At 46.8% G+C, this 14,400-nt stretch overlaps 1 protein-coding gene across 1 annotated transcript in view; it reads left to right on the forward strand.

Annotated features, from left to right (window-relative positions):
- Positions 1-14,400, forward strand: part of LOC125947652 (uncharacterized) — a 211,296-nt gene that overhangs the window by 160,879 nt on the left and 36,017 nt on the right. The window contains exon 3 of the mRNA XM_049672833.1: positions 1,629-1,667. Within this exon, the coding sequence (XP_049528790.1) occupies positions 1,629-1,667 (39 nt within the window). The remainder of the gene's footprint in view (positions 1-1,628; positions 1,668-14,400) is intronic.

Raw genomic sequence — 14,400 nt, forward strand, 5'->3', positions numbered from 1 at the left:
TGGCTGGCTAAAAGTCGATAATTGGCCAATGATAGTGGCCCTGCCGCCCCAGTAGACTTCAAATGGATGCGGGCCATACAGATATCAACGGCATGCAATAGCTACAACGGCAAACGCGGACGAATGTTAATGTTAACCTCAGCGTTTGTGAAATGGTGAGCGTCCACCTCCTTTGCGCGTGGTACTGGGGTCGAATTTCGGTGCTGCCAGAAACCCACTCGTTTTTTTTTTTTTTTCTTTAGTGGGCAGATATGTGCCACGACCTGCCGATCGGTTGTTTATATGAGTCCTCATCGCGAAAGGGGGCCTTATAGAGATTTGTGAACGTGTCTGGGCGCCCCTTGCCCCACCACAGCTTTGGTGAAATACAGTCCAGCATCCACCTACTCGGTAAAGAGGTACAAGCGCGCTCCCGACGAGGTTCTCGGCAACTAGGCGAGTTCCAGACGCTTAGAAGGGCACCAACTTATTGGGAGGTTCGTTGAATGGGACCCCCTAACTCCTTTTAAAGGTCTTCGGGTTTTGGTTGGCTTCGTTCTTGCACAGCAATCATAGCGGTCTGAACGAACCTCTTCCAGGCAATACCGTAATAGTGCCGGAAAATAGAAAGCCCTATCCTCTCTCCTTAGCCGTAGTCGGCAGAGCACTTAGTATTCTCTAAGTGTCCACCTGGTGCACATGTACATTTCTTCTGCTGCTGAAGTTCTGATTGGCTGAACTGGGGTACGCGTGAGAAGGAGACAGGACGCTCCCGAGCCAATCAGCACTTCAGCTCCAGACGAAATGAACCCTTGCAGAATACCCCCCTGGTATGATTATTTGCACGTCGATTTGCCCTCGTGCACTGTCATATAGAGAATGGGAAGACCTTGACATTGTCGTGTTTGCTATCCTACGTGGGATGAGGAGAATGGGTGAGCAAATGACAGCAATGAGGCAAGAGCTGAGACTGATCGACGCATTTTACTTTTCACGTGCTGTGATATAAAATAATTAAAAAAACAGCACGGAGTCATAATCAATGCCAGGTAATAGCATTGTCCGACAAGAAATGCACCGGTAACAGACTACAGCCACAGCGTTTCCTGAATGCGAAAAACTGCCATTCACTTGAAATATATCACATAATTTGAACAACCTCTCTGATGGAAGGTCCCTTGTAACACGAATGTAGGAGCGGCAGCCTGAACCCGGAACCATCTATAATTCTCTCGCTCTCGTTTCTTACACGCGTGCGGAAAACAAATGTTCACTTGTGTGACACGCTGGCCTGCCGGGATCGCTCACATAAATACACAGAAACGACCAATGACGCTAGAATAAATGAAAAAAGAAGCGTTTGACGGTGCTATACATGCAGCGAATGGATGATGCAGATCTGCACGCATAAAACTGTGAAATGAGCGCTATAGATAAGGATGAATGACCCAGCTGAGTGGCAGCATGCATTCTTACACTTCTCGTTTCTTTTCTCAGATTTGTCCAGATGCATTCATTCTATACGACACTAATCTTTTTCACTTTTCCCTGGCCTCCATTTATCAACGATTGAGAGTGGTATTCTATAAAGAGAGACTCGGAATAGCTGTCACGATAACAGAGTCGGTTTCGCTCTTCTTTCTACGCAGTATCCGGTTGCTGAGGGTCGGCCATTTTTCTGCTGAGCGGTACGTGTGTCCGCGCTTTCATTTTTTGTGTCCTTGTTTATCGCGCACTACATAAATAGGTTGTTCTTTTTTTCTTTACCTGCATCAAAATTTAAAAACATTGCCAGTGGCAAATAGCACAATTCGAGCCCTTGATGTAAATTACTCGATGAGGCAGCCATTAATTGTATGAAAAATCTAAATCCCTCATTGAATAAGTAACACAATCACGGTAAATAACTTTTAAAATATTACTTCACGGCGCGTATTTTAATCAGGGAATTGTGGCTAGTGAGTTTGCGAGGCATATATTGACTTGGAACGATTTCTGAGGATGGCTCTGGTTTCAATATCTGCCGTCAAAGTTGCGGTAAAAATACACTGTTGTCTCATTAACGTTTTTTTAAAAGAAAACGGCTGTTTTATACATTGAAGCAGAAAAGGTTGTGGTGGTGGTGGTGATGATGATGTTGAAGCAGGCGGGGTTAGCCAATGCATTTGGTGGGGCGCTTTGAAAAAAAAAAAAAACTTTTTTTTCGAAACTGCTGTAGACCTGAGAATTCGTTCCGAGTGGATACACCTTCCGAACTCATCGACTACAACTGGTAAATTGAAATGTATGCCGTGAAGTACTTATTTGAAAATTTATTGTGTAGTTAGGTCGTTTTTTAATTAGGCATTTTGATTTCTTGTAGAAGTAATGGCCGCCCCATCGAGTAATTTAAATCAAGGGCTAGAATTGTGGTAACTGCCACAAGCAATTCTTAAAATTTTGATGTAGCTAAAAAAAGTATCCGGCATATGAATCAATCTATGCGAACTCGCCAAAGCTACGGCGCTTCTGCTCATGTGTTATTTTCCTGCGCTTTGTTGCAAATAGGAGAATGCATCGGGTAGAAATCTTTCGCTCAGTTGTCGAGTTGCATTGTAACTTGAGATTACGCTGTTTGGAGTCCCCCAATGCAGAAGGGAAGGTAGTAAGATTTGCGTTTGTTTTGACGCTCGCGCTATATAACGGGGCCTCACGGGTAGCATTGCCAGTATCTCTAGCGCTACAATAACGTTAGTATATAGTGTTACTCTGTGGCTCAGGCTATGAAGGGGCACGCTGGTTAGAATTTTAACAGCGAGCTCGTGTACGATGCGTGAGTGCGCAATTTCTATGAGCATGCAGGTGTCACTTCGTTCGTAATCCCCTTCATCTAAAGTAATGCGCATGGAGCCTTGCTTATGCGTCCTTAAGTGAACACAAAGGACAAACCTTACTCATTTAGAATGGCAACGTAATCTATGGAAACTACATTTACATGCACTTAGCGAGAAAGTTATGAATAATTGATAAAACTGAGGTCGAAAGTTCCTTTCTTGTGTTTCGCGCCGAAACCCCAGAGCCTGTCAGTGAGACGTCATGGATTCGGATGTATTTTTTCAATGCAGGAAAAGTTCTCGGAACCTATTACTTTGAGTCCTTGGTACTTTCAAATGCAATGTAGTCCTTTACCGACAAACAATTCCGTGGGCCCAAGTACACGCCGTCGAAATCCATTACCTCACGGCGAGCTGGTACGGGAACTTCACGTAGGTGTCGCCACCTGTCCATCGACCTTGGGCTTATTCCGGCTTACAAAAGTTTGTGATCATAGCAAGAACCGCCATTTTGCCATTGAAGAAACGTGGCTTACTTGTACAGTTTAGCTTAATATTCTTGTTTAGTGTTCGTTCGCTACTCCGAGATTGGCGCGGCCTCGCTAATGGGCATTGCAATGCGCGCGAGAGAGCTTGTTGGGTGGCAGCGATAGCGACGTCATGATGCGACGATTTCACGAACTTAGTGCAACGGACGTGACGTCGATCCGCGGAACCATGATCATTGGTTGAAAATAAAAGTCGGCGGATCCCACACGTATGGCTGGAATCGGTAATAAGCTAATCTTCCTCTGATGTTTACTGAAAAGCATCCACTTCGATTCTTCACTTCTATGTAGCTCAACTCGTCCCGGCAGCAGGGCGAAGTGGACCACTCCCTCACGAAAGTTTGAAAAAAAAAACTATGGTGACCAGTTCTGGTGTGGCACGTCGAGAACGTACTGGGCCAGGAGGCCTGAGCCTACCAGGAGGCGCCGACTGGGGCCTTGTGTCCTTGGGGCTATAGTAAATGTTATTTATCTCTCTAGTGCTCAATGCCTGCTCTTGTCCCATTTGTTCCTGTCGGAGTTGTGGCGGCCTCGACACCTGTTGTCTCATTTAGTTCAATTAACTCTTTCTCCACTTTCGGCTGCGCTTCTGTTGCTGACTGCTTCACTACGGTGTAGCCGACTTGACGCTTCTATGTAGCTGAAGGCTACTCGCTTAGTGCGCGCTCTCGTTTCATATCGTTCTTTCTTCATTTTACTTCTTATCGCATCTCTAACTTGCATTATTTGGTGCAATAGTCTTCGCTCATCTTAATTGCAAACATGCACTACCACAAAGAACGAAATGAAACAGATTGAACAATCACGAGCCTAGAGTTCCTCATTATATTACCTAGAGAGAAATCTGCGCCACCGTCTATGGTAGTTTTCTAACGAGCGTTGTGCCGTCATGGGGCCGTATTCTGTAACGCTTCGGTTTTCGAAGGATTCGGTTTGGCGGTGGCGTCACATTGGGGCGGTTCGTTGACGTCATGAAAACAAGTGGAAGGACAGAGGCCAACCGGCGCGAAGGGTTTTCTTTCTTTTTTTTTTTTTTTTGTGGCAGTGAACATCACAAACCGAGTAAAAAATATAGCAATTTACGAGCGCCTCTTGGTGAATAAAAATAATTTGTTCATGGTATTGATGAGGTTTATATTTTTCATCATGAAACGTGTGTGAGTTGTACTGGCGGTGAGTGACAACGAATTTTGTTTACTTCGGTTGACCCATTTATGCCGCTAGGTGGGACGTCGTACGCTAACTTCGCGTTGCGGTCCCAATACACACTAAAGTTCCTCGCACAGTCGGAGCGCTGTCTCTTTTGAGAATCTGAATTGTCGCCTGAATTCCTCGTCTTTCATCTCAAAGGCGTCTTGTCGACGTCGAGTTCGTCGCTGTCTATCACGGAGGCCCGCTAAAAGAACGATAACAGGCGCCACACGCACCGCACAGGCCGTCATTTTGCTCCGAGTGCCGCGATCTCGCCTGTGCACACGGCACGCACAGGCTCTGCACACGGCACACCGCGCTTCGGGTCAGACCGAAGCAGCGCGCGTGGCTTCGCTTCGTAGCAGACGACAAATTCGCTTTCCGCGTGATTGACATGTGCGTGACGTCATCAAAAAGTGCGTTCGCGCCCTGAGGCGATGGCGTCACCCAGGCGGCGACCAATCGCTGCACGCAAACCGAATTCTTCGAAAACCGAAGCGTTACAGAATACGGCCCATGGAGACGACGGTATATGGGTGTGCGAGGCTTGTGTTGACTGGTGTTGTACGAGGCTTCGTCTAAAACGTGGAGATGGCTACACAGATAATGCGTTCTTAAAGTAAAATCTTCGTAAAAGGTTTTCATTCACCCATATTACATTTTTCAATAAATATTACTCACCTACAATCCATAATCAAGAGAAGAAAAGCAAGAACAGACGAGAAACTGTTCCAAAGCGAGCGTGAATCTAGTAGTCTGTCCTCCAACTTTAACGGCACACTGATACCTTTTACGTTTCATAAACCTGTACATCCAACCACAAGTCTTCCTAATAAAAAAAATTACACCATTTTCCCGTAGGGGAACCCTGAGTAGTGTGCGAAGCAGCCATGGGGTCGACTCAAGTTCCCATTACGCGAGCCCTCGTTGCATCAGTAGCAGCTTGTCGGCGGCGTTGACGTTTCCTTTCGGCTTCGCGAGCCCGAAGTTCGGGATCGGCCTGTCTCCGCTCCCGTTTCGTGGCAGCGGCTCGAGCCCTCTTGTCAACACCGCATATCCACGAAGTTTATGATGATGAGTGGGCGAAGCACCGGGGATCATTCGGGCAAAACGCCGGAAGCGTTCTCCGGAAGTGGAAGCGGAACCGGAAGCGGAAGCCGGCTTCCGGTTCCGGCTTCCGGAAGCCGGAGCTTGGCGTATATGCGCAGTAGGGGTGTGGACGCCGCACGGCGGAGGGAGGGAGTGACATAGCCCCGACCATAAGCTACTTCGCATCTAAAAATGCAAAATGTCACAGTTTCGCCCTAAGGGCGAAGCAATGAATGCGATAGCAACAGAGCAATGTCATACGAAGTAAGGTGAGCGGCTTTGGTAGCAACAACACGCAGAACTGTTGTCGACGCCATCGGCGTTTTGCCCGCGTTAGCTCAAAATGCGTGCGGCGTTGGTGACTGTTGCTGGAGCCTCTGATATAAATAGGCACTTGGTGCCGCAGCAAGACGTCGGCTCCCTTCCCTCCCCCTCCCCCACGGACTCTCGCGCGTCTGAAGAAGGCGCGTTTGCTCTACATATATGGTCATTGTAAAGGAGAAAAGAGACGCCTACTTCTGCAGCCCTTAAGCGAGCACGGCGCAGAACGCGCGTTTGTTCTCCGCCGTGCGTTCACTCCCCGTGAAAGACGCGCCCCTCGCGCCCTTTCACTCGCACATACAGCGTTCGGCGCGCGGCGACGATTTCATCTCCAAATGACGTCATACGGAACCTCACGGCGACGGCGACGGCGACGGCGACGGCGACGCCGACGGCAGAAATCTGCTTTTGAGTGTCCATATAATTGCTATCGCAATAAAATGAATCATTGTGACAGACGGAACGGTGCTAGCCAGGCGCGTCTTCAAGGTGTTCTGGCTCTCCCAGAACGATGTCAATCAGAAGTCATCCCCATGCATACAACAGCGCAGTAGTGCCAGATTTAGGTAATGCAGTGCGAAATGACGAAGACTCAAAGTTATGAACCTTTAAAGTCGAAGATCTTCCTGAAAGAGAGCGTGCTTGCAATTCCACACGACCTACGTAGGAGCTCTGGTACATTTTTATGAGAGTCCCAAACTTTTCCACGAGTTTAGTGTAGCCGCGAGTAATCATCGGCCATCGGCAACCATCTCTTCAATAGCTTACGCCTTTATTCCTCATATATTTTACAATCTGCTGATTTTTAAAATGCTGATTATCGTCTTTCTATTTGTGCAGCCAACATAGGCGACAGGCATGGAAGCGTAGTGGCACGCGTTTAAATCTAACACGAATTTCACTGACTCCGGGATTGCTATATGCACTTTCAGACAGAGACGCAATATGTACCGTGAATAGTCGTAATGTTTTTAATACAACACAGACCAGTTTATGAACACCAATATCACCACAAAACAGTGCAATATTATCGGACTACTTTCTGCAGCTCCGGCCCAGCGAATGTGACTGGGGCGGAGCTCCGGTACAAGTGTCACTGCGCCGAGTAGTCCGGTAGCGTTCGGCAGCGCTTTTGGTTTCTCGTAACAGATACTTAATTACATTCGCTTTCATGTGCAACGACTTTGCACTTACTCAAGTGCACAAGAAAAAGGTAGAAAAATAAGTCCGATTTAACACTCAGGAATGTATTTATTTATTTTTAACAGCGAAGCTGTTTAAGCTATCCGTGAAACCCTGTTCGTCGACCAAAAAAGCCTCGCCTAGCGTTGCCTAGCAACCACCTCGCGGAGCGGCTAGTGCTTCGCCTCCTCTCCGTGCCGTGCACATATTGCCTTGACATGGGACGTTAAGGAGAGGGAAGGAGAGCATGCGCGCGGCGCGCGCTATGCTCGGGAGAGAGAATAAGAAAATGGGAGCGACAGAAAGAGAGAGAAATTGTAGCAGCACCAACGAGGCAACACGCAAAGCTGCTGCCGACGCGGTCCGCGTTTCCCCGCGTTCGCGCAGAACGCGCGCGATGTCCTTGACTGCAGCCGGCGCCTCTGGCGGCGGCTCGGCAGGTTTCGACCAGGTACGCCCCGGCAAGTGTGGAGGCTCAGCTTTGCCGTGACGCCTGCGGGGAGATAAAGCTCGGAGCCGCCGCGACGGCGGCAGAACTCTCGTTGACTCTGTGGCGAGTACATTTAGCCTTGACATGGGACGACCAAAGAAGATCCGGACACCCGAAGAAGAAGCCGCTCATCTTGAAGCGCGTCGCGCGGCAAAGCGATAATCTGCGCGTCGGCGGCAAGCGGATTTAGAATACCGTGCCTAGCAGGGCTTAGCATTTCCTAGCAAAACTTAGCCAAGCCTAGTAAAACCCGGAAGAAGCTATAGTCGGTCACCAGCTTCGCTGTTTACTCCAGCCTTGCACCACTAGTGCAAGCTTGCTAGTTGACAGTTGACAAGAACTTTATTGAAAGGTCCTGAGGAAAAAGATTGGGCGAGCCGAAGGCACCCCAGTGAAGTTTGTGGCTCCGCCCTTGACGGAACCGGGAGGTGGTGGCTCTCGGCGACGTCACGGGCCCTCTGGCCGGCCTGTCGTTGGTGCTTAAAGTTCGCGCTTTGCAGTAGGGCGTCCCACTTGGACTTGTCGTGAAGATGCCCACATTTTTTTTTCTTTTGTATATAGGATGCTAATGTTTCTATCTTCCCTGGTTAAAATTATCGTGGACGAAAAGGTCGGACTATATTAAGGAGCACTCTTACTTGAACGTGCTTTGCCTCCGTAGCTTTTTCTTCCTCGCCACAGAAAGCTGTCCGAGTATACCATTGCGGGTCGGCCCTGCTTTACACTGTATTGCACTTTGGCATTCGACGATGAAACCATGAGCAGTGCCCGTGACAGCTTGAGTTGCGCCATTTTGCGTCGTTGTGTTCAGACGGACCTTGCTCTGATTTGGCCTGTGCTAGCTGTATTTGCTCCCCAACTAAAACGCCCCGCATCGTGAATTGTGCCGTTTTTTGCGTACATGGCACTGGATGTATAGCTTTGTGAGTAGTTGCCTCGCGTTGTGCGAACTTGCGTATTGCATTGAAGTATTTTATATTTGGATACGATTTTAGAGGGTTTCCGCGCTGCCGTATACCATGAAGCCGAATACTCCACGATGCCGAAAAGCCCTCTGCAGAAGATGCAGAGAGATCAACCTGAGCTGGTACGCACTAGTCTGCTGCTCTGCACTGGGAAAGAGGGAGGGGGAGTGAAACTATGAATTTTGTTAACATAACTTATATGGGCAGCAAAAAAATTAAATTTAGACACTCTATACTGGTGTGCGTAACGATGTTTGGTCATGGCGCAACAAATAATTGTTGACGTGATTTGTCAGACGATGCGACAGCGCGATGACAACCAAGGTGTGACGACTACGGAGATAATAATGACGCCACGATTACGGCAACGTCAACATTATACAGCGTCGCGACAGTTCAATCACGGCTGCCGGACGACGACGGCGAACCTGCACTTTTTAAATGCGGAAGAATTTCTATGCCCACCCAACGAGGAAACCTGTCCGTCTCTCACGTAAGATGAATCGCTATAAAGAAATTAATGTATGAAAGAAAGAGAGATTCGAAAGGAAAAACGATGGCTGTGGTGAGATTTTCGAACCCATGAGCCCACGCGCTCAGAAGCCGAGTGTCTTAGCCACGCTTTCAGAAGGTGAATATATCCGAATCATATGAATGTGGTGTACCGGTGGTAGAAAAGAAATGTCAAAGGAGAACAGTTTCTATGAACACTTTCTTGAAAGATTTGGTGATGGTGGAATAAAAGCCGTCTCTGGGACCATATGTAGACCTGACTTGGAGCATTGTAGACATTAGGAAAATTCCAGTTTTGTGAGAACTTTGTTTCGTCGTGTACGTTTCTTTTGCGTGAAAAAGTAAGTAATGGAAGCGCGACGAAATTTCGAGTCCGCCAGACATAAAATGAAAGCGAGCAAGAGCTGAGCATTACAAAAAGAAAAACCCTCTCCTCCGCTCTCTCTCTGTCTCTCTCGTTCTCTCTGTCTATCCACCCCTCCCCGTTCTTAAAATTTCATTTTTTTGCTTTAATTGATTTCCAAATATTGGTCTTCTGAATAAGTTACCATGTAGCGTGAAATAAGAACTTCCTTGGGTTTTGAGAATTTAGAAGGGGGCAACGCGTACGAGGCTTTATCTTTCCCGGCATGCAGCTGGTTCGACTGCGCGATAATTTATACGTTTGACTATTTGTCACCCTAATTAACGGCCTCTGTCTCGATGATCTTATACAACATTTTTATTTTATTTCTGGCGACTGGGATTTTTTACAAAACCCGCGAAACACAAATGCTGTAAAGCTTCAGTTCACCGCACCAAAGGCGAATGACTTTTGGCTAATGCGCGTTTTCGTCGTAAAGGCGGGTTCCGTCTGGCTGATCAATTTCGTCCTCGCTAATGACCCAACGCTGGGCTCGAGCGATTAATATGTGCGCTTATTACTTTGCCGCAAGCCTTCTCGCCCTCATCAAAACTTTAATTCGAGTTATACTACCTGGCACTAGATACACGCAAAATTGCATAGCACACAGCCATGCAAAAAAAAAAATGAACTGACCATCATATCCCGAGGTTTCCGAATACCTTTTACGGGCAGAGTTAATCATTTAATCAAACGAGAAAAATTAGGGCCGTCATTACACTTCCATAGGCGATACGTTGCAGGTCGCTTCTCAGTGGCTGCCGGAATCACAGTGGTTAAATATATGAACCGTTTCTTTAATGGCCATAGAACGACCTATCAGGGAAAACCAACGATGCTCCTCTCTGCATGAACGATCGTCAAGTGTTAACAGAGCTCTCTTGCGTATATAGTGAATTTCTGTAGCAAAGCGCAGTATTGAAATTAAGCTGCGACGACTTCATTCATTTTTCCATGCGCCACAGAAACGTAAGGACGCCTATTCCGTTAGGCGTCCACCTTACCCATCGTGTTGACCTGCTGAGCCAGATGAAAAGTAACCGCAAAATTAGTAGTGAAAGCAACCTGCCCCATCCTAATCGAAATCTTACTGATTAGGGCCCGTATCCACAAAAAGCACTTTACGCTAGCATCGTTCGTAAGAGCAAATTCCATCCAACCTTAACGTCATTTCCAGCAAGGAGCAGTTATGAACGAAAAGTTTTGGGATATCGGCCCCAGGGCACGTATTCACAAAGCCTTCTGTTCATAAGTGCGTTTCTGCCATTGGCCAGCCGCTTTCTCTAATATTATGACCAGGGACGCTATAACGTAAAATGATTCCAAACTGTTTTGATTCCAATTTCTGCAATCAGCCTCGACGATTGGTCAAAACATTTTCGGGCCACTCCCAACTTCGATAGTTTGTCACGCGACGTCACGAAAACCGCGATAGATCCCCGTCTGATAACGTGTACACACTGATTATGCGTGAATAAACCGCACAAAAGAAACAATATTTATTCCTGATTTGATGCCTTTTCACCATTAGCCCTCTGCTATTGGTCCAATGTTTTCTGGCTACGCCCACTTCACCTGTCTGTCACGCGACCCCACAAAACCGCGAAAACTCATCACGTCAAAGTGACGTGTACACGAAAAAAAAATGCATTAATATGCCGAACAAAACTGAAAATTTTTCTGAATAGCCACAGACTGCCCCGTTCTGAAAGGAATAGAAGATGGCTGCCCGTCGATCATTCAGGCCCTCGCTACTCGCACCTGCCGGTGAGCATGTATTTCTTTGCGCATGATGAACCTTTTTGCGTGGCAGTAAAACATTATCGAGCCCTTTCGGCATGCTTACGATATCGCTTTGCCAACTCTTCCTTGCTGAGGATCCGTTTTAGCGGCATTATTATCCTTCCGTTGCACGCCACCGTGATTTTCGACCAGCCACCGCAAGCTAAGTAAGGCGAAGCGGACCAATCGGAGAAGCCGGCACCACCCTCTTCATGCGGTTATCCATTTTCACTGTGCTGGCTCGGCCCCATCGAAACCCTCTCCACTAGAGCGTGCTCGATCGCCTCTTGTCAGCCAATTAGATAATAAAAACCGCTGACTGTAGACAATGTTATTGGTTTTGAAAACGAACAAAGGTGACCTCCTATAAACGAGGAGAGTGTTTGATTAGGTTCAGACAACGCTGCGGGTTACCACCCGATGCTTGCGTCGGTGGTTACGTAAATTTGACGTCAGGAGTTAGGAATCAAAACAGTTTGGAATCATTTTACGTTATAGCGCCCCAGCAGCACAGTATTGGCGGCTGTTTGCTCTTGCTATGAACTCGAGACCTTTTTGTGAATACGAGCCCTGAACTGAGACGGCGGGCTCCTTGAAAACCGTTTTTCCTTCATGTGGTTCTGTGTTTTTTCTCTTGGCTATACACAAATTATGCATACTGTTAAAACGAAAATCATTAGCAACTCTACATATCTTGGTTTTCTGTTTTTCATAAAACCCCGAAGGGGTTGTTTGCAAAAAAATGTAGAGCTCAGTCGAGAAATAAGTGCGAGGCAGCAAGATGACACTTGCAGACTAATTTTCTGCCCCCAAATTAACCTCTAAATGCCTTTCACTAATCTATGTTGTGGACTGTTGACTTCCCCCTGCTATCCCTGAACCCAAGGGCTTCAAGGAGGCCAGCGTAGCCTAAACCAACAGCAGGGTAGCTTTCTTGGCTTTCGGTGTCATCTGGCAATGGTGCCCGAAACTACGTTGAAGAAAAGGCAATTTAGTTTTTTTTTTTTTCGCAGCAATAATCTATATGTCTTTTTAGATAGCGTGAACTGCCTTATGCTGTTGTTCTGGTTGGGGAAACTTGTTGCGTGTCCAATTTTCCTTTAAAAAAATTGTGACCTATTACACACAAGTTCACTTACTCGCGGAAGTTGGTCATGCCCTTGGGCCGGAAATATGCAATAAGCAGCTCCATGCATTGTCTTAATGGCTCGCAGCACGACCTCACGGGTAGGCTTTCTGTTCAAGGAAATACATGTGGGCGAACTATACATAATTTACGACGATTTGCCGTCCGGGGAATACAACCCTTATAAAGGTATGTATTTACGCTGCTCGCAAACCAACCACCCCTGAGCAACAAAATTATCTCACGCTCTCTCTAAAAATGTATGTATTAAGGGGCCTAGCTGTTTGCTTGAAATCCCAATTTCCATAGTGCGAACTGTTTGCGTTAAATTTATAAACTCCTGGGCTATTAAAGCATGCTTGTCGTTACATGTTATGAAAATAAATGCGCATTGCAGTGGATGCAGGTGAGCCTATAGCAATTGCGAGACAAGATAAAGGGATAGCAGGAAGATGCAGCAACAGCTTGATCTGGGCGGGTTGGTGTATAATAATAATGTAGGTGCAACGCAACAATTTTTTCACAAAATGTTTCGCAAAACGCGAAAGAAAGACAGGAGATCACAAGAAGTAGGAGAGTTGACGTGACCAACAATGGGCAAACAAGGCGAGCCTCATGCTGGAGCCATTGCTTCGATAAGGATCCTTGTCTTCGTCATTACAACTGGTTTCTTCGGCCGCATTATATATGTAGCTTACTCTCCTTGAAAGATTCGAGTCCTGGCCGACAACTTACCCTGGTAAATTCCAGTAGAAATCGCCACTAACGAATGTCAAAGCGAGTGATAGTTTGCTGGAAATCCGCTGGAATTCCACTAAGTTGGGACCACGGCACGTAACCGTTGTCTCTATAGCCCCAACGTGGTCTACGGGGCCCTTAACTACAGTCAAGGCAGGGCTGCTACTTCCACGCTTTTGCGTAACGCTGCGTGCATGTAACCCAGGCCAACGACTGCAGTCAACGGACACGGCGTTGCCGGGGTTTGCGTTCGGAGTCCGGCGATGTAGGGAGCACATTCCCTGGGGAGCAGTTGACGCACTGTTGCGGGACGACGGGTAGCACGGCACTCCGTCGCTCGTTTCTTTCTTGCTGCTCTCTGTTATGTCCGTCACAGTCAAGGCCCCCGATATCCACTTGTTCCCTTTCCCTCAGCCCCCTCTAGTCATCACTGGTCTTGTCTCGTTTTTTTTTTTTCGTTTTTTTTTTCCGCGGTTCTCCCCGGGAAGCGTGCCGTGTTCCTGAAATGGGGCCTGCCACCATAATGACGGCAATGACATGGAACGAATGGCTTTCCCACTTTGTCCACTTCTTACTACTAAGCCTTCTATACAGAGACCCTTAGTGCACCATTCTGTTTCTCTGGTAACTCGGTTAACTTCAGTTTTCCTTGTCTTTTCGTATTTCGTCGAGTATCTTTGCTTTTGCGTTAGCTCATTTTTTATCCCTATCTGAGCAGTGTTCTTTTTTTTTCCTTTTTAATTGGATTCATTGCTATCATTATTTGCATGAAATTTTTGAGGAACTGATGGAAAAAAAAGATGTCAGATGGCTTATGTGATTTGCCCTATGCAATTTGCCCTATGCTCCCACATTTAATGTACGACCCTTGTATTGCAGTGTTTGCCTGTAGGAAGAGATTATTTTTGACATCGTGATAAATACGGTGTCATGCACTTCGTTAAAATGACACAAGTTGCGTGATACATCTGTACAAAACAAAAAAGAGAACACCGATTTAATTCTTCTGAAATCCGGTGAGCCTTCGTTGACCACTTGTATTACTTGCTGCATATTTGGAAGAAAGTCTTAGACGTTACGCAATCATTGGGACGTTCTAGTTAAAGCCCCTCAATAATATTTAGTTCTAGGGCCTTTAGGATGTTTCTTAATTATTTATATCACCTTGTACCATTAACTTTCCCTACTCTGGAGGGGTATAACGGGGAATACTTTGAATAGGTGAATTAAGCCCAGCAATTGCGCAAATTCAGAGCCGGC

Source organism: Dermacentor silvarum, chromosome 8 (assembly GCF_013339745.2).
Source record: "Dermacentor silvarum isolate Dsil-2018 chromosome 8, BIME_Dsil_1.4, whole genome shotgun sequence".
Lineage (NCBI taxonomy): Eukaryota > Metazoa > Arthropoda > Arachnida > Ixodida > Ixodidae > Dermacentor > Dermacentor silvarum.